The sequence below is a fragment of the Haematobia irritans genome, chromosome 4, assembly GCF_050003625.1.
Source record: "Haematobia irritans isolate KBUSLIRL chromosome 4, ASM5000362v1, whole genome shotgun sequence".
Taxonomy (NCBI): Eukaryota; Metazoa; Arthropoda; class Insecta; order Diptera; family Muscidae; genus Haematobia; species Haematobia irritans.
Genome location: NC_134400.1, coordinates 184,386,147 through 184,413,626, shown reverse-complemented (window position 1 = coordinate 184,413,626; position 27,480 = coordinate 184,386,147). Strand labels below are relative to the sequence as shown.

Here is a 27,480-nt window from a genome sequence, read left to right as displayed (position 1 = left end):
GAGGATGAAATTGAACTTTGAAATGCTGGTAGGGTCTTAATTTAGAGTTTTGGGGGAAAAACTTAAGGGCATGTCTATTTTTGTTGAGAACGCGATTTTCTTAACATAACTTTTAGCCTAATCCGTGCGTTTATTAAATGAGAAACATTTTTATATTTACACTTTTCAGAAATATTTTGGGATAAATGGAACTATTAACATCTCTAATATTTTAAGACCCAATTATTATTTTTTATACACGGTTGTTGGCAACTCTGTTATTAGTACCAAAAAAGTAATCGGTTCAAAACTTGTTTTCTCTCTGTTTTTCTTGACATTCGTACGAACAAAAACGACGTTAAGCAACACTGAAACCGCACTAGACAATACTCTGAAGAATAACGAACGAACCAACTCGATCAGTTCAGTGAAGACGAAAGAGAGAGAAAGAAAGAATTAAATACACAATTAGCGTAGCGGAAAGTTATTTAAATGTTGTGTTTGTTCGACGGTAGATTGGCAAAAAAAAGTGATTAAAAAATTTATAACCACGAAGCGATAGAAATTTCGAGCACCAACAGAAGAAATTACTACGAAAAATTGCTTACAAATAAAATAGCACAAAATTAAAAAATAAGTTCCATACCTTAAAAGCGCAGACGCAAACGACGCCCAATAAAAAAATCATTGGGCAGATCTAAAAAATCCGAAAAAGGAGCTACGACGACAAAAGTGAATCAATCAGTGGTTATTTTCTTTTAAGAAACCGAAAAAATACACAATACTTATTGAAGTGATTGTTCCAAGTGTTTTTAAGTGCTTCATTTTAGTGCAGTACAGTATTCTTTGTTGTTTTATCGATTAGAAACTTTGCTCGTTCAGTTTTAATACAAAAAAATCCTTAAATCGTAACAATGGGATGCGCCGTAAGTACAGCGCGAGATAAGGAGGCTATTGAGCGCTCCAAAAATATTGATCGTGCATTGCGGGAAGAAGGTGAACGTGCCGCTTCGGAGGTGAAATTGCTGCTTTTGGGTGCGTACAATGATATATGCAATTTTTTTAATTAATTAAATTTTTGATAATTTATTAATATTAAAACTAAACCGTTAGATAAAGTTGTGATTTCATCTTTGTTTCTTTTTAGTTATTTACATTGTTTTTATTTAATTTCCTTTTAAACAAATCGCACTATTGTTGTTCGTGTAGACCCACTATAAGTTCTTAACTATTATTCTTCTTCTTGTTTTTTGTGATTTACTGCAAATTACTCATCATCGCGTCCCCATAAATCCACGACGATAAGATGTTGGTTTTTTTGTTTTGCAAAGACGGGGAAGAGTTGGCGGTAATGAGTGGAGCATTCTCAGAAATTTGCTTTCATTTGTTGTTGCCTTCAAAAACACACCTCTTGTATGCTTCAATTTCTTAGCGGCTATTGAAATGTTTGTGAGTGTTGTTTTTTTTTTTTTGTGTTTGCAAATATGGTTTTTGAGAGCATGGCAGAGAGATGCACCCTATTAGAGAGTTGCCATTTTGAAAAAAAAAAAGAAAATCACTAGATAAAATGCACCACAGGTTTTTCAAATTTCTACAAAAACAAAATGAAGCAAGGACTATGGGTCGTTAGTAAGAGTAGTGCGTGTTGTTAGTAATTTTGAAATACATTGAAAATATAGGCTCAAATGTCCATTGGATAACCAATATGACCTAAAAACTTGTCAGATATGCGATATGGTACTCAAACTAAATGGGGTTTAAAGTTAATCCCAAGAACTGATACCGAATGGCATTAAATTGATTTATGAATATGACAAAGTGACCAGAAACTATATCGAGCAATGGAATGGAATATGCCACTACAAATTAGGGCTTTATTGTACTCTACAGGATGCAATTAATTTCGTATATTAGTTCGATGACCAATGATTTAAAAAAAAGAAAGTACTCATTTGGAACCTCAGTAATGCTGGTGACATTTCTGAGGGTTTCAAAGCTTCTCTAAGTGGTTCTCTGCAATGTGGAACGCCGTTCGGACTCGGCTATAAAAAGGAGGTCCCTTGTCATTGAGCTTAACATGGTATCGGGCAGCACTCAGTGATTAGTGAGAAGTTCACCAATGTGGTATCACAATGGACTGAATAGTCTAAGTGAGCCTGATACATCGGGCTGCCTCCTAACCTAACCTTGGAACTCTTTTGAGGTCTGGGTATTTCCTAACTCTAACCATTTCGAGTGAGAGAGTGACCGATCGGTAGAGTTGCACGAAATTTTTCAATCCTCATAGAGTGTGATCTCCGAACAACACGAAACAATTAGCCGGAGTGTCAGGTATCTAAGGGGCTGGACTAATGGAATTTAAGTGTTGTTGAGATTTAGTGGGTACTGGATTTTTTTTTTTCATGATTCATTATAACCCACTACTGAAGCAAACGAACGTTTCGGGTAAGGCCTAATAACCCATCCTACCAGCCAAAACAAAAGTATGACACAAGACGGTCCTAAACAAACTATTGTTAGGCAGGGACATCACTTTGGGTTATGAATTATGAGTTCGGCCAGCATTGAGGGAGTAGTTTACTCACAGATAATTGTTCAACCATCCATACCAACCCTCACACAATTTTTCACTACATAGACTGGAACTTCCTAGTCACATTCTGCACCATGTTCAAGGCAGCCACCCATGAGCCATCTATATGGGCTCCGGGTAAAAAACAAGGTCCTCAAGGGTGACTTCTTATTGGCTAGTCTAGCGACATACCAAAAAACAAAAATCCGAAAAAAATTAATGGGGATACTTTAGCGGATACGTAGAAAATCTACAAGATTAATTCTGCTCTTGAAGTCCTTCCTTTCTTGTGGTTTTCTCAACACCCACATACCGGAACCGATTACAAGGTAGCTGGCGCAATGTCTAGTTTGCAAACAATGGTCCGCCCGGCTCAGCACCAATTTACTCTAGACTCATTTCAGCCTAGTTGTTGTTGAAGCTGAAGTAAAAGTTAGTCTCAATTTGACGTTACTTCAGAAATGAATACATGTAGATCGAGTTTTGCTACTACTCGCAAGCGTAACTACCATGTAGAATTTTGTTTGATGATAAGGTAGCTTTGCATTTCCCCACTATCTAAATATAGAACGGAAATGCAACCGCGTGTAAATGTTTCCCGAGACACTCAAAAAGTAATGTAGAAAATTGTCATCCCGGGCGAGAATCGAACCCATTACCGCCACCATGCAAGACATCACATTTTCTCTATACTACTGAATCCTAGATAAGGATTGTAATGAAAATAAAACAAGTCGCCTTATCAAAATTTGGAAATGTATATCGCTGGACTTTTATAAAAATTTTAAACATCGATAGTTCGACTTTTTATAAACTTGAATTTGTCGGCTTTATCAAAAGTAGATTTTGATAGATAGAACTTTAACATTTGCGAATATATAAAAATCAGCATTGATCCTCCCAACTTTCTGAGAAGTTTTCAGCCTAAAACTCCTTTCAGCTTAATATCTACGTTTCGACTAAAGGTGGGTATTAAGTTCGAGTTTAACCGCTAAAAGCGCTAAAGTGAAAACTAAATCAGGCATAAAATTATACATATTTGTTGCAAATTTTATTATAACTTGATGGGGAATAGCCCAAAGCAAATTTTTGCAAAGTTTGTATTCCTTAGAATGGAGTATTAAAGAAAAGTAATCGTGAAAAAAATGACGATTTTAGCGGCTAAACTCGAACTTAATACCAATCTTAAAAGATGAACCGTCTTTTTTTTTTGGCAAAAATCGATTAATTGAAGTTTGTATACCTAGACCTAGAACAGTCGAGAGGTTTTCCAAGGTCATATTTTCTTCGAATTAATTGTATTAGAAAAACCAACCCTCTCTTTTTGTTAGTCTTTTTTAAATAAAATAAGCGGTTTGAGACGTACGGAGCAAAGCACAAACTAAAATACATACATATATATTCGCCCCCACTTTGATTTCACTGTCATCATGATGATGTTTATGATTGTAATCCAAAATAACCGCTTCACAATAATTAACTGATTGTATTTGAAAAGGAAACAAATATAATTGAAATTAATACTGAAATAGAAGCGATGAATAAGCGTTTAGCACATGCTTATGCCAGCTAAATAACAATTAATTGGGTGAGCCAATATTATGGTGGAATGGACAGCGGCTGGTTTGCGAGGAGGTATGATTCAATGTCTAAGTTATTTGTTGTTTTTGTCTTGCAAAGAATTTCTCCAGCAGAGAAATACTTGTAGCATTTTATACAATATTTATTTATTGATAACAAAAAAAGGGAGAACTAATAGTTTAAATGATGACGCAAAAAGAGTAAATATTATTTTTTGCTTTTATTATGTCCTATATTAGTATTTGTTTAGAATGCATTCAACATTACATACACAGAAAAAAACAAATAAGGAAAGTCTAAAGTCGGGCGGGGCCGACTATATTATACCCTGCACCACTTTGTAGATCTAAATTTTCGATACCATATCACATCCGTCAAATGTGTTGGGTGCTATATATAAAGGTTTGTCCCAAATACATACATTTAAATATCACTCGATTTGGACAGAATTTGATAGACTTTTACAAAATCTATAGACTCAAAATTTAAGTTGGCTAATGCACTATGGTGGAATACAATTTTAGTGCAAAAATATGGAAAACATTTGAATCTGAAGCAATTTTAAGGAAACTTCGCAAAAGTTTATTTATGATTTATCGCTCGATATATATGTATTAGAAGTTTAGGCAAATAAGAGTCATTTTTACAACTTTTCGACTAAGCAGTGGCGATTTAACAAGGAAAATGTTGGTATTTTGACCATTTTTGTCGAAATCAGAAAAACATATATATGGGAGCTATATCTAAATCTGAACCGATTTCAACCAAATATGACACGCAAAGCTACAATGCTAATTCTACTCCGTGTGCAAAATTTCAACTAAATCGGAGTTAAAAATTGGCCTCTGTGGTCATATGAGTCTAAATCGGGCGAAAGCTATAGATGGGAGATATATCTAAATCTGAAACGATTTCAACCAAATTTGGCACGCATAGCTACAATGCTAATTCTACTCCCTGTGCAAAACTTCAATTAAATCGGTGTAAAAGATTGGCCACTGTGGTCATATGAGTGTAAATCGGGCGAAAGCTATATATGGGAGCTATATCTAAATCTGAACCGATTTCAACCAAATTTGACACGCATAGCTACAATGCTAATTCTACTCCCTGTGCAAAATTTCAACTAAATCGGAGCAAAAAATTGGCCTCTGTGGTCATATGGGTGTAAATCGGGCGAAATCTATATATGGGAGCTATATCTAAATCTGAACCGATTTCAACCAAACTTAGCACGCATAGCTACAATGCTAATTCTAATCCCTGTGCAAAATTTCAATTAAATCGGAGTAAAAGATTGGCCACTGTGGTCATATGAGTCTAAATCGGGCGAAAGCTATAGAGATATATCTAAATCTGAACCGATTTCAACCAAATTTGTCACGCGTAGCCACAATGCTTATTCTACTCCCTGTGCAAAACTTCAATTAACTCGGAGTAAAAAATTGGCCTCTGTTGTCATATGAGTGTAAATCGGGCGAAAGCTATATATGGGAGCTATATCTAAATCTGAACCGATTTCAACCAAATTTGACACGCATAGCTACAATGCTATTTCTACTCACAATGGACTGAATAGTCTAAGTGAGCCTGAATCTTAATCGGGCTGCCACTTTAACCTAACCTTTTACTCCCTGTGCAAAATTTCAACTAAATCGGAGCAAAAAATTGGCCTCTGTGGTCATATGGGTGTAAATCGGGCGAAATCTATATATGGGAGCTATATCTAAATCTGAACCGCAAAATTTCAACCAAATTGGGATAAAACTCTGGCATCTGGGACTGTATTAGTCCATATCTGGCGAAAGATATATATGGGAGCTATATCTAAATCTGAACCGATTTCAATCAAATTTTGCACACTTGACTATACGACCAAGTGTTATATTTGTGCAAAATTTCAAGCAAATCAGGGTAAAATTCTGGCTTCTGGGTCCATATAAGTGCATATCGGGCGAAAGATATATATGGGAGCTGTATCTAAATCTGAACCGATTTGTTCCAAAATCAATAGGGATCTATTCTGAGCCAAAACACATACTTGTGCCAAATTTGAAGTCGATTGGACTAAAACTGCGACCTAGACTTTGATTACAAAAATGTGTTCACGGACAGACGGACAGACGGACATGGCTATATCGACTCAGGAGCCCACCCTGAGCATTTTTGCCAAAGACAGCATGTGTCTATCTCGTCTCCTTCTGGGTGTTGCAAACATATGCACTAACTTATAATACCCTGTTCCACAGTGTGGCGCAGGGTATGAAAATTATTTTTGTCTTCAATCACAAATTGATTGAATTGATTATTAAAATTTTTTATTCATTTGATTCAATTAATGTTTAATATACTCTTCAATCCAATAAATATTGATCCATTACTAATCAATTACATTTTAATTGATTTTTTTTTATAATTCAATTAAAATTTAATATGGAAAAATTAAATTACAAACAAAAAAGATATTGGAAAAATATTTGTGGAATATTTTTTTTTAATATACATCGTAGATTACACCCGAATTCTAATAATGTCCTTAAAGAAAAATTTATTAATAATAAACAAAAGTAAATAGTTTCAGCAGTTTTTCAGTTGTTTGTTAGTTTACTCAGACCCATTTCACACATCCTGCCTCGCAACGATATCTGGGTCAAGAGTGTCATGTAAAAAAGAAAATCACCACTTTTCCATAATACCTGGCCGTTTTTGTAGGCTGGATTCTTATCGCACCACCCTGGTACCTTACCTTATCTGTGATGATTTTCTTTCGAATGTACACTTTAAGTACATAAACATTACTGAAATTTTCTATTGGAATCTTATCTTAGTAATTTTTTTATGAAATTCTTTGTTTATATAGACCGCTTCCTTCCAAACTTTTCTGTTTGACTTTTAACGTATTTCTATGTTTTGCTTTTGTTGGTTGAAAATAGATAGTTCCAAACTATAAGAGAATTATCGAAAAATTTTTTATTTACTTGACAACAAAGGTTAAACATAAACTGCGGATGCAATCGCTTGATGTTATCAGTACAGTTTTTTTCATTTAATTTACGCCGGATTTTTTTTTATTTATAAATAAATATATGAGAGTTTATGGTTTCTTTCCCTTTGAATTAGGTGATAAGTAGACTTTAATGCGTTATTAACTGTCTAGAAACATTGTGTAATTAAACTTAAAAAAATCTAAATTAATTTTGAATTAAATTTAACCTTCCGTTTTTTTTTTTTAACGACTTTTTAATTTGAGGCAAGTTTAAAAAATATACGATTTTTTCAGGTTTGAAGTTAGGCTTAGCTATTCAAAGAAGACAGAATTGTTTGGGAAAAAATACCTATAGATCAATCCAATTAATTAGCCGATTTGGAAAAATATCCGTGTTTGAAAAGATATTGCACAATGAATTATTTTTTTTTAAGTTTTGCCATAATAAAAAAGATCTTGCCGAGTGTTCGATAAATTTCGATTGGGTTACTGCCATCTGTGCTGACAGAGATGGGCATCGACAGGAACTGTTAGGATCGGAAATCATTTCATCTATTTGGATATAACAGGACTGACATAGATATCTATGAATGAGTAGAATCTGATTCAAAATTCACATTGTTATCAGTTTTTGGTTTCTAAAGGTGGGTATTAAGTTCGAGTTTAGCCGCTAAAATCGTAATTTTTTCACTAAAGTGAAAACTAAATCAGTAAAAAAAAACATAAAAGTATACATATTTGTTGCAAATTTTATTATAACTTGATGGGGAATAGCCCAAAGAAAATATTTACAAAGTTTGTAATCCTTAAAATGGTTTATTAAAGAAAAGTAATCGTGAAAAAAATGAAGATTTTAGCGGCTAAACTAGAACTTAATACCCACCTTAAGCTGAGAGCCCAAATTTAGTATTTGTCTTTTGTGACGGAATGGAGTTACTAATAGAAACCGAGTAAGAAGCTTTTTATCCAATTGTTTAATCGAAATTCACATTTTAGTGCCCACTGTGCCCTAAGTCTACATGAGTGGGTATTCTGGTTACTGCCGGTAGCTATCGAGAAGAAGCTCGACTACCTCCCCTCATTTATCGACTTCGTTTTCGAAAAGAATCTAAAACTTTCTGACCCTAAGTCGACAGCAACCATTGTCACGTCTCGGACTAAAGAGATGAGCCATGAGCTCACATCCATATTCATGGTCAGAGCATTCTCACATGCAAGTATCCTAATTTTCCTAACGATAACCTGTTCCTCTTGGAAATGGTTGATAAAAAAGTGGGGAGTATGAACAAAGCCCTAAAGGTATTGGATGATGCCACTTGGGAATATTTGAAGAACGTACGAGTCGATTGGTGTCGTCTCCTTATCGATTATGCGGCCCGTTTGGACTCCCAGTATAAGCGAGGTCCAGTGGACGAACTTCCAGACGGTGCAGAATATTGCGCTGCATACAGCTACGGGGTATCGCTCTAGAACCCTACAACAGCATGAGTCCAAACTTTTCTCGGTAAAGCAAAACTTCAAACTCCTCACCCGAACTATGTCATCTTCAGGAAGGCGCCTCTTAAAGATTCGCCTAATTGGAGATGTTGATGATTAGATAACTAGCGCGTCATTAGAGACCGTGGACGACGTGGCGGTTCAAAAGGCGATCTCTTTCTACCAGTGCGACATTGCAATAAACTGCATCAACTGTCAGCTACGATGGGAGACGTATCTCTTAGATCTTCCGGTACCTACAAAGTTACCCATGGCTTTTGAACACATCAATTCAAGATGAATATCAGATGTGTGGACAATCGCCAATCGAATCCGACAGACATGAACCTGGAGCCGGATGCCGAATCTGAACTATTTGTCTCCCTATATGTGAAAGGATTTAGAGATGCATTGAAAGACTCAGAAAGGGTACGAGGCATAATGTTGGGGCCTTGAAAACATTTTGAAGTTTGGTCGGAACGGGAATTGAACCGAAGATCTTCTGTATGTAACGATGGTGTGCTAACCATTGCACAATTTACTATATAACAAAGCTGTTTATTACGTGCACAGAAAAAAAAATCACGAAAATCTTTTCAATTAAAATTTTAATTGAGTTTTAAAAAATATTCAATTAAAAATTTTATTGATTCAACAAATTTTTTAATTGAAACAAAAATCAATCACAAACATTAATAGTATCCATAAATTTTTCATTTGGGTCAATTAATTTTTTAATTGACCTTCAATTAATTTTTTAATTGATACTATCATTTCTGTAATTGAAGACATTTCAATTAAAAAATTAATTGAATCAATTAATTTCGTGATTGAATCAGATTTTTTTTTGTGGACACAGTTCTAATTATGGACCGACATGAACCACATTTTTGTGTGGTTTATTAAAAAGAGGGTGCATACCTACGTCAAATACCGAAATTCAAGGATTAAATGTTTAACCCTAGAAGAATTTAAATTCAGGAATTTGTGTTTATATGACGGACATATGTAACTAAATATAGTTCTAAAAGGTTACTAAAGAGAGACCCAATATGGCCACAAATCTGGAGATCGGTTAGCAGGCAGATGGACTGACAACGATAGATAGACTCGGAATTTCACGACCAACAAAAATATATATTGTAGAGCTCGGCCGAAGTGGAGCTTTTGTATCGAAGCCTATGATGTTTGGCAAAACCCCGAAAACATGATTTGAATCTATGAGGAATAATGTCAACATCAATAATGACACAAAAAAACTACTTGGCAAAATGCAATTTGCACGTTTATATCTAATTTTCAAAAAAAAGTTACGACTTTTGAAAATATTTCTTGTTATCGTCTTTTAATACCCAAGTTTTTAAAAAAGGTCACGTGTAATTTGTGACAATTTTCTTGGCTAGAAATATTCTTCTTTGTAAACGACGTGATTTACACTTAATTTTTGTTATTTTGTTGTATTATGCAAGTTCCCCCCTTTCCCACCGGCAATTAACAATTGTTCCAATTTTTTACGTTTACTTTCAACAGCATAAATTGTAAATTTTATTTAATAAATCATTTAAACCACGATGTCATACTAAAAAAACAACAAGCAAGCAAACTGGCTGATATACACTGGACAGTGTTGAGCACAAACAGAAAATGTTGATAAACTACCGTAATATTTTGTGCAAATATGGGAAGTGTCAACATTTGTTATATTACTATTTGTATATATAAGGGTGGATCGAAATACATTCAGCAGGGCATGAAAAAAAATGTAATTTCACAATTTTGTATTAACTCAAAAAAAAAAACCAAAATCGGATTGACTCATGTGTGAGTGAGTGATTCACGTTTGTTAATCTGTGTGTACGTTCACATACAAAATCTATGTCGGATGGTATTGTAAATGCGCTATATCGAAGCACTTTTAGGTATAGCCGTCATAGGTTACGTTAGGTGACAGCCCGATGTATCAGGCTCACTTAGACTATTCAGTCCATTGTGATACCATATTGGTGAACTTCTCTCTTATCACTGAGTGCTGCCCGATTCCATGTTAAGCTCAATGACAAGAGACCTCCTTTTTATAGCCGAGTCCGAGCTATAAAAATGTCACCAGCATTACTGAGGTGGGATAATCCACCCCTGAAAAACTTTTTGGTGTTCGGTCGTAGCAGGAATCGAACCCACGACCTTGTGTATGCAAGGCGGACATGCTTACCATTGCACCACGGTGGCTCCCGTCATAAAAACCGACTCCCAGATTTGACTTCTGGAGCCTCCGGGAAGAGAAAATTTCAATCGATCCATGCAATAATTGGTCCATATCGATCCATAATCATATATAGCTCCCATACACAAAAAAAATTGTTTTTTTGTCTTCAATCACGAATTTAATTGATCCAATTAATTTTTTAGTTGAAATGTCTTCAATCACAGAAATGATAGTATCAATTAAACAATTAATTGATCCAATTAAAAAATGAATTGGTACCACATATTAATTTTTGCTTCAATTAAAAAAAATTGTTGAATCAATTAAATTTTTTATCGTATATTAATTATTTAATTATTATTTTATTAAAACACAAGACTCTAATTGGAAAAATTTCCGTGAATTTTTTTTTCTGTGTATTCACAGAGTTGACTTCAGGCGACTCTTGGAATAGTTTTTTTCCTTCTATCACGAATTTAATTGATACAATTATTTATTTTTTTCTTTTGTTGAAATGTTTTCAATCACAGAAATGAGTATCAAATAAAAAATTAATTGATCCAATTAAAAAATGAATTTATACTACATATTAATTTTTGCTTCAATTAAAAAAATTGTTGAATCAATTAAATGTTTTATTGAATATTTTTTAAAACACAAGACTAATTGGAAAAATTTTCGTGTTTTTTTTTTCTGTGTATTCACAGAGTTGACTTCCGGAGACTCTTGGCTCTTGATCCAATTAATTTTTTAGTTGAAATGTTTTCAATCGCAGAAATGATAGTATCAATTAAAAAATTAATTGATCCAATTAAAAAATGAATTGATACTACATATTAATTTTTGCTTCAATTAAATTGTTGAATCAATTAAATGTTTTATTGAATATTTTTTAAAACACAAGACTCTAATTGGAAAAATTTTCGTGTTTTTTTTTTCTGTGTATAAACCTAGGAGCAAATTTCGTACGATCCTGTAGAAATTTGGTACGTGATCTTCGTATAGGTCTCTAACCGCCATATAAACCGATCCCCAGATTTAACTTCCGGAGCCTCTTAGAAGAGGAAATTTTTTTTTTCCGATCTAATAGTCATGCAATAATTGGTCCATACACACAAAAACTTTTTTTCTGATTCAATCACGAAATTAATTGATCCAATTAATTTTTAATTGAAATGTCTTCAATCACAAAAATTATAGTATCAATTAAAAAATTAATTGAAGGTCAATTAAAAAGTTAATTGATCCAATTAAAAAATTAATTGATACTATTATTTTTGTGATTGATTTTTGTTTCAATTAAAAAATTTGTTGAATCGATTAAATTTTTAATTTAATATTTTTTAAAACTCAATTAAAATTTTAATTGGAAAAATTTTCGTGAAATTTTTTTGTGTGTATCGGTTCATATTAATTCGTAGCCCCCATATTAACCGATCCCCGGTTTTTATTTTGGGAACAAATTTGATCTGATACGGTCAAAATTTGTCACGTCATGTCAGTGTAGGCTTTTTAATAGTCATACAAAAATACGTTCATAAAAATATATATCACCCTCATATAAGCCGACCTCCAAGATTTGACTTCTGGACCTTAATGGAGGAATAAATCTCATCCGATCCGGTTGAAATTTGAACCTTTTAATTAGCATGGGATTGATACAGTCATTAATAGAGAACTTTGTACGCAATCCTTGATGGAGGATTATGCATAAGATTCAGCTGGACCTTATATACCGATTTTGGAAAAATTTTAGTCAGATCACATATGTTTGCGAAATATTTCTATCCTCCCTTTTATTCACGAACATTTCTACAGAGATCATAATAGACAATTTTTCCATTTTTGCAAACAAACCCATCTGATGTGTGATGGGGAATCTCATCCGAATCACACATCATGGAGTGTGTGTAAATTAGATCTTAACACCAGCTTGCCAGCATATTGCAAGCGATTTTCATTGTGAGTACGTTCCCCTATGGTAAATAGTAAGAGCGTTTATTTGCTATAATGAGGATGGTGTGCCGTTACTGCAAATGGTGTATCTATCGACTATTGTTTGCAATGAATTATATGTGTGCCTAGGGTACCATTGTTATTTCTAGAAAATAAAAATAGTTTGGTCCACATAAGTACTCGTACTAGGTATGTGTTGCATTGATCCGATGTTACTCTCATTATGTTTTTGTTTTGTTTTATCTCACACCATATAAGCAATTGTTGTTCATTTTAATCACAGTTAGTGCTGTCAGCGTTTTGTTTCAAGTCAACGCATATAAACGCACGTTGAATTGAATTCGAAGATTTTCTCATTTGAATGTCGAGAATGTTCGAAAAGGTACCAAATGTGTCATGGCGTACCAGGGTTTTTCTTTTGGTCGATAATAGTACCAAAAAAAAAACACATACAGACTTTATCAACCAAAAAAATTGATTCAATTTTTAATCAAAATAAAATCCAATCATAATACTTACTTGAATCGATTAAAAATTTGTATACCCACCACCATAGAATGGTGATAGGGGTATAATTAGTTTGTTATTCGTTTTGTAATACATCGAAATATCCCTTACGGCAAATGGATCCAACCCCCATAACTTGTACGGAACTAATCCCTGGTGTGCATGGATCAGTTTCAGTTCTGATCAAATCGTATGGAAAGGACCGTTCACTTTAATATGGGTTTGGATAAAATCTGGATACTTAACATACGAATGGCAGATTATCCTGACACATGTACTTCAGTCTATGTGGGTCATGCTAGTATAGAAATCAAATAAATATGTAAAAATTTTGAAATTGCGATAAACCGGAGCACCTGTACCAGTCCAACACGTAGCAAGTTCAGGCAAGTGCAGCCGCCTTAATTCCTACTTATCAGTAATTGATAGCAGCGTAGCTAACGTATGACCAATTTGCAGCCAAGGGCCACACGACACGCGTCATCTTTTCCCTTGTCCAGCTAAACCAACCCGACTTACCACCAGATCACTCTGGACACACCCCACCTTAGTCGCAGAGTTCCTCGACCTGGCCACAAGCTGAAGTACCAAAGCGTATAACATAAAAATGGATGAAATTACAATAAACTGTTACAACAACCTGTACCCCAAGATTCTCGGGGTCACATTTATAAGTCGTCCGCCCATGGCACTGCAATTTGTGATAAGCTCCGCGGTAGAAACAAGGTCCTCAAGTCACTTGCCGGCAGCACTTGGGGTGCGGACAAAGAAACCTTGTTAACTACATATAAGACAATTGGCCGGTCAGTGGTAAACTATGCAGCGCCAGTGTGGACACCTCAAACGAGCGATACGCAGTGGAATAACATACAGACCTGTCAGAACGATGCCCTTAGAACCGCAACAGGATGTCTCCGCAGTACACCCCTGGATCACCTTTATGCGGAGACCAAGATCATCCCAGTGCGTCGACACAACTACATGTTGTCAAAGCAGTACCTCTTGGGTTGCCATCGAAGTTGTCATCCGAATCACCATCTTGTGGATAGACAACCTCCACCCAGGAATGTAAGGGTTGATCTTCACCTTCTAGAGCCTGAGATCCAGCGTTACAAAAGAGAGCCTCTAGATCAGGCAGCATACCAGACAGGTCTGAACAGGATTCATGAGGATACTGTAGCTGAAGCGGTGAGAAGCTACAAGGTTAATCCTGTTCTCGGAGTCCGACCGCCACCCATTGCACCGGAGGAGAGAGACCTCCCATGGCAGACAAGGGTAGTTTTGCAGCGGGACGACTTTTTTTCCGAAAGAAGATCGAGTTTGATCTTCGGATGAAATTTGGTACATTTCGCTAGTGTATGACCGATAACAACCATGCCAAAATTGGTCCGTATCGATCTATGTTATATATAGCCCTCAAATAAACCGATCCCCAATCACAGAAAAGTCACGATTGCCACGAGAGCCAAAAATAATCTACCAAAATTTTATTGCCGTAGAAAATTTAGTAAAAATTTTATATGTCTATAGAAAATTTTGTCAAAATTTTATATGTCTGTAGAAAATTTTGTCAAAATTTTATATGTCTGTAGAAAATTTTGTCAAAATTTTATTTCTATAGAAAATTGTGTCAACATTTTATGTCTTTAGGAAATTTTGTCAAAAATTGATTTCTATAGAAAACTTTGTCAAAATTTTATTTCTATTGAAAATTTTGTCAAAATTTTATTTCTATAAGAAATTTTGTTAAAATTTTATTTCCATAGAAAATTTTGTCAAAAGTTTATTTCCATTGAAAATTTTGTAAAAATTTCATTTCCATAGAAAATTTTGTCAAAATTTTATTTCTATAGAAAATTTTGTCAAAATTTTATTTCTATAGAAAATTTTATCAAAATTTTATTTCTATAGAAAATTTTGTCAAATGTTTATTTCTATAGAAAATTTTGTCAAAATTTTATTTCCATAGAAAATTTTGCCAAAAGTTTATTTCTATAGAAAATTTTGTCAAAATTTTATTTCTATAGAAAATTTTGTCAAATTTTTTTCCAATAGCAAATTTTGCCGACATTTTACTTCTTCGAAAAATTTTTCAAAATTTTATTTCTATAGAAAACTTTGTGAAAATTTTATTTTGTCAAAATTTTTTCTATAAAAAATTTTGTCAACATTTTATTTCTATAGAAAATTTTGTCAAAAATTGTATTTCTATAGAAAATTTTGTCAAATTTGTAGTTCTATAGAAAATTTTGTAAAAATTTTATTTCTATAGAAAACTTTCTCAAAATTGTAGTTCTATAGAACATTTTGTCAAAAATTCTATTTCTATAGAAAATTTTGTCAAATTTTTATTTTTGTAGAAAATTTTGTCAAAATTTTATTTCTAAAGAAAATTTTGTCAAACTTTATTTCTATAGAAAGTTTGGCCAACATTTTTTTTTTCTAGAAAAAAATTTTGTTAAAATTTTGTTTCTATAGACAATTTTGTCAAAATTTTATTTTTATAGAAAATTTTGTCAATTTTTTTTTCTATAGGAAATTTTATTAAAATTTTATTTCTATAGAAAATTTTGTCAACATTTTATGTCTTTAGGAAATTTTGTCAAATTTTATTTCTATAGAAAGTTTGGCCAACATTTTTTTTCTATAAAAAAATTTGTTAAAATTTTGTTTCTGTAGAAAATTTTGTGAAAATGTTATTTCTATAGAAAACTTATGAAGCATTTCATAGTTGGAGAGGAATATATTGCAAAATCTTCGAAAACATCAAGAATTCTACCAATCTACCAAACAGTAAAAAATCGGCCATTTTTTGGTAGACTCGTGTTCATAAATGTATATAGGCCCCCATATAAACCACCCACTACCAAAATTTTATTGCCATAGAAAATTTAGTAAAAATTTTATATGTCTATAGAAAATTTTGTCAAAATTTTATATGTCTGTAGAAAATTTTGTCAAAATTTTATTTCTATAGAAAATTGTGTCAACATTTTATGTCTTTAGGAAATTTTGTCAAAAATTGATTTCTATAGAAAACTTTGTCAAAATTTTATTTCTATTGAAAATTTTGTTAAAATTTTATTTCTATAAGAAATTTTGTTAAAATTTTATTTCCATAGAAAATTTTGTCGAAAGTTTATTTCCATTGAAAATTTTGTAAAAATTTCATTTCCATAAAAAATTTTGTCAAAATTTTATTTCTATAGAAAATTTTGTCAAAATTTTATTTCTATAGAAAATTTTGTCAAAATTTTATTTCTATAGAAAATTTTATCAACATTTTATTTCTATAGAAAATTTTGTCAAATGTTTATTTCTATAGAAAATTTTGTCAAAATTTTATTTCCATAGAAAATTTTGTCAAAAGTTTATTTCTATAGAAAATTTTGTCAAAATTTTATTTCTATAGAAAATTTTGTCAAATTTTTTTCCAATAGAAAATTTTGCCGACATTTTACTTCTTCGAAAAATTTTTCAAAATTTTATTTCTATAGAAAACTTTGTGAAAATTTTATTTTGTCAAAATTTCTTCTATAAAAAATTTTGTCAACATTTTATTTCTATAGAAAATTTTGTCAATTTTTTTTTTCTATAGGAAATTTTATTAAAATTTTATTTCTATAGAAAATTTTGTCAACATTTTATGTCTTTAGGAAATTTTGTCAAATTTGTAGTTCTATAGAAAATTTTGTAAAAATTTTATTTCTATAGAAAACTTTGTCAAAATTGTAGTTCTATAGAACATTTTGTCAAAAATTCTATTTCTATAGAAAATTTTGTCAAATTTTTATTTTTGTAGAAAATTTTGTCAAAATTTTATTTCTAAAGAAAATTTTGTCAAACTTTATTTCTATAGAAAGTTTGGCCAACATTTTTTTTTTTTAGAAAAAAATTTTGTTAAAATTTTGTTTCTATAGACAATTTTGTCAAAATTTTATTTTTATAGAAAATTTTGTCAATTTTTTTTTTCTATAGGAAATTTTATTAAAATTTTATTTCTATAGAAAATTTTGTCAACATTTTATGTCTAGGAAATTTTGTCAAATTTTATTTCTATAGAAAGTTTGGCCAACATTTTTTTTTCTATAAAAAAATTTGTTAACATTTTGTTTCTGTAGAAAATTTTGTGAAAATGTTATTTCTATAGAAAATTTATGAATCATTTCATAGTTGGAGAGGAATATATTGCAAAATCTTCGAAAACATCAAGAATTCTACCAAACCACCAAACAGTAAAAAATCGGCCATTTTTTGGTAGACTCGTGTTCATAATTGTATATAGGCCCCCATATAAACCACCCCCATATTTCAATTCTGGCTCTATAATTAAAACACAAAAGTTCATATCGATTCGTAATTATTTCTTCCCTATATATACCGGTCAAGAACTGAATATATACGTATTTAATCGACCTTTCTTTTGTCTACTATATATCTCGCATGGACTAACTTACAATTTGGAAGTGATGTTAAGAAGTTTTAAGATGCCTTGCCATTGGCCGCAACCCAAGTAATTTAATTGTGGATGAACGTCTTTAGTAGAAGTTGCTACGCAATCCATGGTGGAGGGTACATAATATTCGGTCTGGCCTAACTTACGGCCGTATGTACTTGTTATTATATCATACTACTGAATTTTTTTATGCTAAAAAGTCTGTACATATTATATTAAAAGTAAAAGAATATCATAAGACTTTGCCTGAATTACCTTTTATTGTTATTGTAGTTATGCCTTTTTTTTTTTGATTTGATTTGATTTATTTATTTTAAAGACCTGTACAACAAGAATAGTAGATTCTTATAATTAGAGTACAGGAAAGATTATCCGATGTTTGTATAATTACATAGAAAAAAACTTAAAAGTAGTTGGAAAATAATAATACTAATAACATAATTTCGAAGTTAAAAAACAAAAGTTAAAGTGACTAACAAAAAAAAGATGAATCAAACAAAGTAAAGGAAACTTCAGAACTGATTGAATAAGAGCGTATAAGATATCAATGAAATTAAAGATAATTTAAGTTAACCGACATAGGTACAATCATAAAAAATAAATAAATAAATAAATATTACAGAAATGAAAATTTTAAAAGAGATAGAGATTAATAATTAAACTATATGTTTACTATCATGATTATGAAAATATTAAAAATGGTAGAATACACAACATTCAATAAACAAATTAAAGATTCGAAGACGTTCAGGAGATAGCGATGTGATTAAACAATTTCGCCTTAAATTTATTGGTGTCACTAACAGTTTGAATATTGATAGGTAGAGAGTTCCAAAGGCGAACGGACGATATGAAGAATTGCCAGTCGGAAACAAGGCTGCGTTGCACTAATGGTATAATTTTCTTACCCCTACTAGAGCGAGTGAAACGAAGTCTCTCAAATAAATACTCAGGTGCACCGGAGTAAACAATTTTGTGGAGAAAGAGAAGGCTCCTGATTGACATCAAACCATCAAAAGATATACCATAAAATATGCTAATATTGAAATAAAACACTCCAAACATCTTTAATTGCAAATTGCTTTTTTTTGCCGAATATCGGCTTCGGCCAAAAAACTGCTGCTTCGGTCGAGCTCTATTTGGACACCCCATATGTTTATTCGATTTACCTGATATTCAAAATCTAGTGGTATATCAGCGCGAATTTAGGTCAAAAATAGGTCTGCCGAATATGATACGTATGGTACAATTTACCGATTTGACTTCTGGGGCTTCTGGAAACTTCAATTTTTATCCAGTTTGTCTGAAATACGATATGTAGATGTTTGTTAGAATCTAGAGGTAAAGAGATATTCTAATTTTGGTTTATATCGGTAAGCGTTTGATATAATCCTCATATAAATTTGCCGATTTTACTTCTCGTGCTCATTCGAAATGCCGGTATGGAAATCGTATGAATGAGTTATATTGTCTTGCACGCTTAGACGAGATGTCTAAAACTCAAAAAAAAAAAACTGATTCTTATGAATCCAGAGTATAGTGTAATCTGATATGAATCTTTAAATTTAGCTTCATGAAGCGTATGTTACCATTGGAGCTGGTATTTAAAATTTGGCCCTGTCGAACTTAAGACCGTATATATTACTTGTTAATTATATTAATAAAATTTTTTAATTGGTGTCGGTGTCTAAAGGGTGATACGGTCAAAATTTGGTCAAGGGAAAACGCGTGTAAATCGGTCAAATCGTTTATTTAAAAAATCAAATTAAATTTCTTTTTCAAGTTCAATTAGTATAAAATTCAGGAAAAATATTCAGTTAGGCTTTCGCTTTTCCAAATCCGAATTGCCGGGCCTCACGCTTGACACCTGCCATCAGATTTTGTACAGCCACATTGTCGACCTTCTTCGCCGTAGAAAGCCAGTTTGCCTTGAACTGCTGCTCGTCCTTAGCAGTTTTTTTGGTCTTCTTTAGGTTCCGCTTGACAATAGCCCAGTATTTCTCAATTGGGCGGAGCTCTGGCGTGTTGGGAGGGTTCTTGTCCTTGGGAACCACCTGCACGTTGTTGGCGGCGTACCACTCCATGGCCTTTTTACCGTAATGGCAAGATGCCAAATCCGGCCAAAACAGTACGGAACAACCGTGTTTCTTCAGGAAAGGCAGCAGACGTTTATTCAAACACTCTTTCACGTAAATTTCTTGGTTGACAGTCCCGGAAGCTATGAAAATGCTGCTTTTCAAGCCACAGGTACAGATGGCCAGATATTTCTTTGCGAACTTTGACAGTTTTATATGCTTGAAAATATCTGCTACCTTTCCCCTTCCTTTTGCCGTATAAAACTCCTGTCCCGGAAGCTGCTTGTAGTCGGCTTTGACGTAGGTTTCGTCGTCCATTACCACGCAGTCAAACTTCCTCAGCATCGTCGTGTACAGCCTCCGGGATCGCGCTTTGGCCGTCGTATTTGTTTATCATCGCGATTTGGAGTCACTACCTTCTTGTAAGTCGATAGTCCGGCTCGATTTTTGGCTCGATGCACGGTTGTAGACGATACACCCAGCTTATTTGCGGCATCTCGGAGAGAGAGGTTAGGGTTTCGCTTGAAACTACCGGCAACTCTCTTTGTCGTCTCAGCGGCTTCCGGTTTTCGATTTCCCCCCGATCCAGACTTCCTGGCTGTCGACAAACGTTCCCCAAACACTTTAAATACATTTGTAACGATTGATTTGGCATCTTTTAGCGATTTTGCCAGCTTTGCGTGCGAGTAGCTCGGATTTTCGCGATGCGCGAGCAAAATTTTGATACGCTGCTCTTCTTGCTTGGACGGCATTTTGAAAACTGAAGAGTGAATTCCAAAATTAAAATAGGAGCAATATTCTACACACACACCTTCAAAATGAGGGGTGTTCAGGTTTTTTGAATGCAAAATTGAAAGAAATGCGTCAAGTTTATATTGACCAAATTTTGACCGTATCACCCTTTAGTATTATTAGTTCCGTGATTGAAGTAAATTCAATTAAAAATATTATCTGCATCAATTTATTTCATAGCCAATGCTTGACACGAAAAATTTACTTTAAAATTTTTACAAATTACGAACCATTTCTTTTTTTGCGCGGTAACAAATAAAAATTGCTTGTGATCAATAATTAACAATGTCTTTGTAGCTACAAATAAAGTACTTGAACAGATAAAAAGAAACATATGCAATTGTTTCATAGTAGGTGAGTGTTACCTTGGTAATATCTGCAGGTGAAAAACAATTGCGATTAATGGCAACAGATGACAGACAATACAGAAATGTGGCCACATTGCCTATTATGTTTTTCTTGAGATATCTTCAAAGAGTTTTCTTTGAAAAAAATAGTTTTTTCATTTTTCATTTATTCATTCAAGTGGATTTTGAAAACCCATTTAATATGTCTGTCCGTCCGTCCGTCCGTCCATCTCTGACAATGTTGTTATGGTTTTGTTGCTTTCACACTTGAATGACTTCAATATATTTCTAAGTATTGTTTTTCCCACATTTTGAATGATTCGAGCAGCGGTATTATGGCCCGCCCGTCGACATTAAGGGATTATTTTGTCCAAGACTACTATTTCTTTCTTTTTAGCTCTTCATCTTTATTATCAAAAAAACACGAACCCAGAAACAACCCTCTTTTTTTTTAGCCGGCTAATGTTGCTGTTGTTGTTGGGTGCATTCGAAATCGTCATGCCACAGTGGCATTGATGCAATCTTCTCAGTCTTATTTTGTTTCCACTTGCCCTGGAATGTTTCTTGTTCTTGCTGTTGTTTTTCGTCCCCCTTTTTCCAAGTGGCATTGCACATTCCATAACTGCAGAGAAAACGACTCGTCATAGGCGATAAGAAATATTTTGGAGGGAAGTTTATTAATGTGCAAATAAGACAATGAAAGATGCCAATGGTATTATAGCGAAGAGGAAGTGTGATTAGAAATGATGACGCCAGTCTAGGAAATGATATACATTCGAACAAAAAAAAAATCGATTTCTATTGACAAAAAACAAAATGAAGAACTAACAGATCTCGCGAATAAGTGGCCATGGGAAACACATCTGCCTTGTCAATATTGACCTCTATCCTTATGTCTTATGTGGTGATAATTAATGATGTACACATGTGGCCAAAATAATAAGTACAGTAGAGGTTTTTTCTTTGTTCCATGGCAAATTTAAGAAATATATTTATTGAATAGCAAAATAAAGTCTATAATTCATATTAATGGCATACATTTAACTTAAAAGTAAATAATTTTCTGGAAAAGACAAGTGAAATGAAAAGCTAATCCAAATAAGGCAAAGTAAGAGTTAAAAATGAATGGTCAAAATAATAAGTACATTTTCCAAAATCGTGACAGGTCTACTTGAATTTTTTTGGTTTAAATTGAACATAATTTTGTTACATTATCAATGACCAGTGTATCCAACTTTATTCTGATAACATTTTATGCTCGCTTTGACATACTGCTTACAAGCTTCCGACTGGTTTCATCTGAGTTTTCATATCATGTAATCTGCACAAGATTCCAAAATTATTGTTTATTTTTAAACGTTTCATTCCCAATTCAGTGTTTTAGCTCTCCCCCAGGTTTTCAATGGATTTAGAGTCTGGTGACTAAGTAAACCAATGTAGAAGGGTTATGCACGGACGAAAAAGACTGTTTTTCATATGTTTCGGTGTAAAAATTATATGTTTGGAACTCAAATTTTTTTAACACAATATTTTTGAGTGCAGGCATAAAATGTTCATAAACTAGCATAACATGTTCGGGACATATATGTTAATATGTTAGAACATATTATGTTTGGGACATAAAATGTTTGTAAATATAATATGCTTAGATGCAATCATATATTAATTTGGAAATAGCCTATAAACATATATGTGTTTAGAAAGAGAGACGTAGAGAGTATGCTTCAAGTAAAACAATGGAAGTAACCAATTGGCGCCTTAAAAATATATCCACACAAATAAAATTTCATTAAAATTTTTTACTATCAATGTATACCCTAAGGTGAAACATAATATGTTTGAACAATGCAAACAATATTTTTTTTGCACAAATCCTGAAAATATGTATGCTTGAACCCAGCTAGCATTTTTGTCGTTTTTAAGCACTTTCGAGTCTTTTTCGAGTCTACTTGGCGATTAAAAAGGCAGAATATGAGCTCATTTTATGAGCATAAAAGACTCTTTTGTCGGGAGAAAAACGTGACTACCCGCGATTCTTCTTTATATTTATGAGTCTTCTTCTATATATTATTTTAGGGTCTTTTTCGACTCATTTTCTAGTAGCATTAAAGTCTTGTTTTGAATCGTTTTTTGATCAGTTATAGTCTTAATATACCTCATCTGCGATTTTTTTTCGAGTCGTTTTTCAATTATGATTATAATCCCTTACGAGTCTTTAATGGACCTCATATTACTCTATTTATGAGTCATTTAATAGTCATATTTCTAATCGCAAATGACTCTTCTAAGTGCATCCATTACAAAGCAACGAACTTTAGTGTTATAAAAAACTTATCGGCAAAAATTAATCCGCCTTGCATAAGGGCATTAAGTTCTGTTATAAAATCTTTCAAAAAATTGTTTGCGCAACTGGGCTTCGAAATTCCTGCAAACACACCGATAAGAAATACATAGCTTGATCCAACAACACTTCCTAAAATCGGGCAAGCTTTTTTAGAGCTGCTTTTAAATAACGGCAAGCCATCGATGCCAAAATCTAGGACAATATTCAACGATTTCCAATTGTATCTAACCAAAAAATCGGTTAGTCCATTTTTTAATCCATAGTGAATGTATGTTCCTTCCCCTACTTTTCTCTCCTCTGTAAAACTTGGCGTTTTTAAAAGTGTCCTTGCGTCCTTTGGAACTTTTATGTTACATTTTAGTAATAATAATAATAGAGCATTAATTGCAACAAAGCTCACGTTAAATTCAATTGCCCACTTATCTAGTCCATCACATATTTTAAATTCACATTTTTCACTGTCACTGTCAAAACTGTCGCTATCAACACTTTTTTTATTCTCATGTTCACTAATCTCTTCAGACTCTTGTATGTTATCTTCAATAATCGCTGTCTTTTTTTCAGATTTATCATTATCATTTTTTGATCACCAAAAGTACTCGAAGTTGACTCCTTTAGACGATTTTAAATCGAACACATTTTATGCCCATTAGCGCGAGTCATTTTCGTGCCATTTTTTGGTCCCGTAACTCTTTAAGCAGTTTTTGATCACCAAAAGTACTCGAAGATGACTCCTCTAGACGGTTTTTGTTAGATTTTTGTTATTTTTTGTTATATTTTATAACGAACTCATTTTACGCCCATTGGCGCGAGTCATTTTCGTATCGTATTATAATCACATAACTGACATAGCAGTTTTTGATCTCCTAAAGTACTCGAATATGACTCATTTGGATGATTTTTGTTAAAACAATCACCCAAATGCTAGCTAGGAAGCAAAATGTGTTTGGGGTATATGTTAAAGAACTGATTTTTTTTTTTTGAGGGTGTGTCATTGTCTTGGAACCAATTTTTAATAAAGCGAGAAGTGAGTTTATGATCGTTGTCTTGTTCAAACACCCACCTTAGAGGTAAAAAAAAACAGCCCTATATCACTATGTTCCCGCTCCCATGCTTGGCCGTCATTTTTGTGAAGCGCATATGAAATTTTTTTCCTTGGGGTCGACGAACATTACGACTACTACCATTTCGAAATATTTTTTTTTTAGTTCCATCGCTCCACAGGATATTGCGCCATTTTCTCTCACCTACCGTTTCTGACCACCTATAACATTTTCTGGCGAAGCATAGTCTCATCTTGCAATTTTTTTTCCATAGCATAGGAACTTTTCTGACTGTTCGACCGGGTAATTTGGCTTGCACTAATCGCTGCCAAATAACAGGTTGGCTGATAAGTCCCCGGTCTGACACATTGATGGCGTCGCTAGTATTAAATGCATATTATTTTTATATAGTACCAACCTTCAAATGATTCGCGTCAAAATTTGACGTCTGTAAGTCAATTAGTTTGTGAGATAGAGCGTCTTTTGTGAAGCAACTTTTGTTATTGTGAAAAAATGGGAAAAAAGGAATTTCGTGTTTTGATAAAATACTGTTTTTTGAAGGGAAAAAATACGGTGGAAGCAAAAACTTGGCTTGATAATGAGTTTCCGGACTCTGCCCCACGGAAATCAATAATAATTGATTGGTATGCAAAATTCAAGCGTGGTGAAATGAGCACGGAGAACGGTGAACGCAGTGGACGCCCGAAAGAGGTGGTTACCGACGAAAACATAAAAAAAACAAAATTATTTTGAATGACCGTAAAATGAAGTTGATCGAGATAGCAGAGGCCTTAAAGATATCAAAGGAACGTGTTGGTCATATCATTCATCAATATTTGGATATGCGGAAGCTCTGTTCAAAATGGGTGCCGCGCGAGCTCACATTTGACCAAAAACAACCACGTGTTGATGATTCTGAGCGGTGTTTGCAGCTGTTAACTCGTAATACACCCCGAGTTTTTCCGTCGATATGTGACAATGGATGAAACATGGCTCCATCACTACACTCCTGAGTCCAATCGACAGTCGGCTGAGTGGACGGCGACCGGTGAACCGTCTCCGAAGCGTGGAAAGACTCAAAGTCCACTGGCAAAGTAATGGCCTCTGTTTTTTGGGATGCGCATGGAATAATTTTTATCGATTATCTTGAGAAGGGAAAAACCATCAACAGTGACTATTATATGGCGTTATTGGAGCGTTTGAAGGTCGAAATCGCGGCAAAACGGCCCCGTATGAAGAAGAAAAAAGTGTTGTTCCACCAAGACTATGCACCGTGCCACAAGTCATTGAGAACGATGGCAAAAATTCATGAATTGGGCTTCGAATTGCTTCCCCACCCACCGTATTCTCCAGATCTGGACCCCAGCGATTTTCTTGTTCTCAGACCTTAAAAGGATGCTCGCAGGGAAAAAATTTGTCTGCAATGAAGAGGTGATCGCCGAAACTGAGGCCTATTTTGAGGCAAAACCGAAGGAGTACTACCAAAATGGTATCAAAAAATTGGAAGGTCGTTATAATCGTATCGCTCTTGAAGGGAACTATGTTGCATAATAAAAACGAATTTTGACAAAAAAATGTTTCGGCCCCGCCCAACTTTAAACTTTACTTACTTGTTTAAAGCTAGTTCTCGATATTAGATGTTAACTTTACAAGTATGTAGTTGCCCAAATCAGCAGTGTTCTGAAATCTTTGGACTAATCTTGACCCTATATACAGGGTGCCTGCTATGTAATGCAACAAAGTAAAGCACTACAGTTTTTCACTTTTTTTAATTTTATTGTTCAAAAGCAAAAAATGTGGGAAATAACATCAAAATTTGAAATGAAAAGATTTGATCGAATTGGCTTCTTTTGGCACGAATTATGGCCTTCAAACGGTAGGCAAAGCCGTTACACGTTAGGTTAGGTTAACCTAACCTAACGGTAGGCAAAGCCGTTACACGTTTCACGAAAGTGGCTCTACGGTATTTTCGACATTTCCCGGCGAAGCGCCATCCTTACTCTCTACAAACTGTCCCAAGCATAAAAGTTCAACACATACACGCTCACAAAAAATCGCTTCTGTAACATATACTCCCAAACATATTTTGCTTCAAGCATATACATTTTTGGGTATTGCCCAAACATTTATATGTTTGATCTCTTAAAATATATAATATGTTTGAAAGCATATTAGTCTAAACAATATATGTTTGGGTACTCTAAGTTCCAAACATTTTGTATTTTTGCATCCAAATTCAATAATGTTGTCTTCCAAAAAACAATATGTTATTATGTGAACATATAATATGTTTGGAAGCATTTTGCACCCAAAAATATTATATGCTTAAAAAAAATTCTCCCAAACAATATTGTGCTCAAAATTTTATTTATTTATTTATTTATTTACAATCATAACGAATTATGAAAATAAACAGGTAATATAGGTGCTAACAACATAGGTTTTCGACCTGAATGCTCAAAATTTTGTATATTCCCCCACATCTTTCTCACTTCCACGAGATTTTTTAGTTCTTAGCACCTTTTTCTGTAATACAAACATTGTAGAAGAAATTATTCAATTGTATGATTTTTTTTTATTTTAATTTTACCTTTTGCCGGACGGGGATTCGAACAGCGGACCACACAGTTTGTAAGGATCAAAGAAGTAGCTGATCAATTGCCCAAGGAAAAATAAAATGTAAATTTTGTAATAACAAGCAACAACCACCAACTTAATTCAATATGTTTGCATCCATGGATGCAAACATATATTAATTTAGAAATAGCCTATAAACATATATGTGTTTAGTAGCTTGGAGCGCTATTTAACAGGGAGCGATATTGAATTAAGTTGGTGGTTGTTGCTTGTTATTACAAAATTAACATTTTATTTTTCCTTGGGCAATTGATCAGCTACTTCTTTGATCCTTACAAACTGTGTGGCCCGCTGTTCGAATCCCCGTCCGGCAAAAGGTAAAATTAAAATAAAAAAAATCATACAATTGAATAATTTCTTCTACAATGTTTGTATTACAGAAAAAGGTGCTAAGAACTAAAAAATCTCGTGGAAGTGAGAAAGATGTGGGGGAATATACAATTAGGCAGAAACAAAATTTTGAGCATTCAGGTCGAAAACCTATGTTGTTAGCACCTATATTACCTGTTTATTTTCATAATTTATT

General features: G+C 33.4%; 1 protein-coding gene across 1 annotated transcript in view; it reads left to right on the top strand.

Moving 5' to 3' along the window:
* Nucleotides 1–380: 380 nt before the first annotated feature.
* The window catches only part of Galphai (G protein alpha i subunit), a 71,108-nt gene continuing 44,008 nt past the window's right edge, over nucleotides 381–27,480 (top strand). Inside the window, exon 1 of the mRNA XM_075308583.1 lies at nucleotides 381–1,014. Within this exon, the coding sequence (XP_075164698.1) occupies nucleotides 894–1,014 (121 nt within the window). The 5' untranslated portion in view covers nucleotides 381–893. The remainder of the gene's footprint in view (nucleotides 1,015–27,480) is intronic.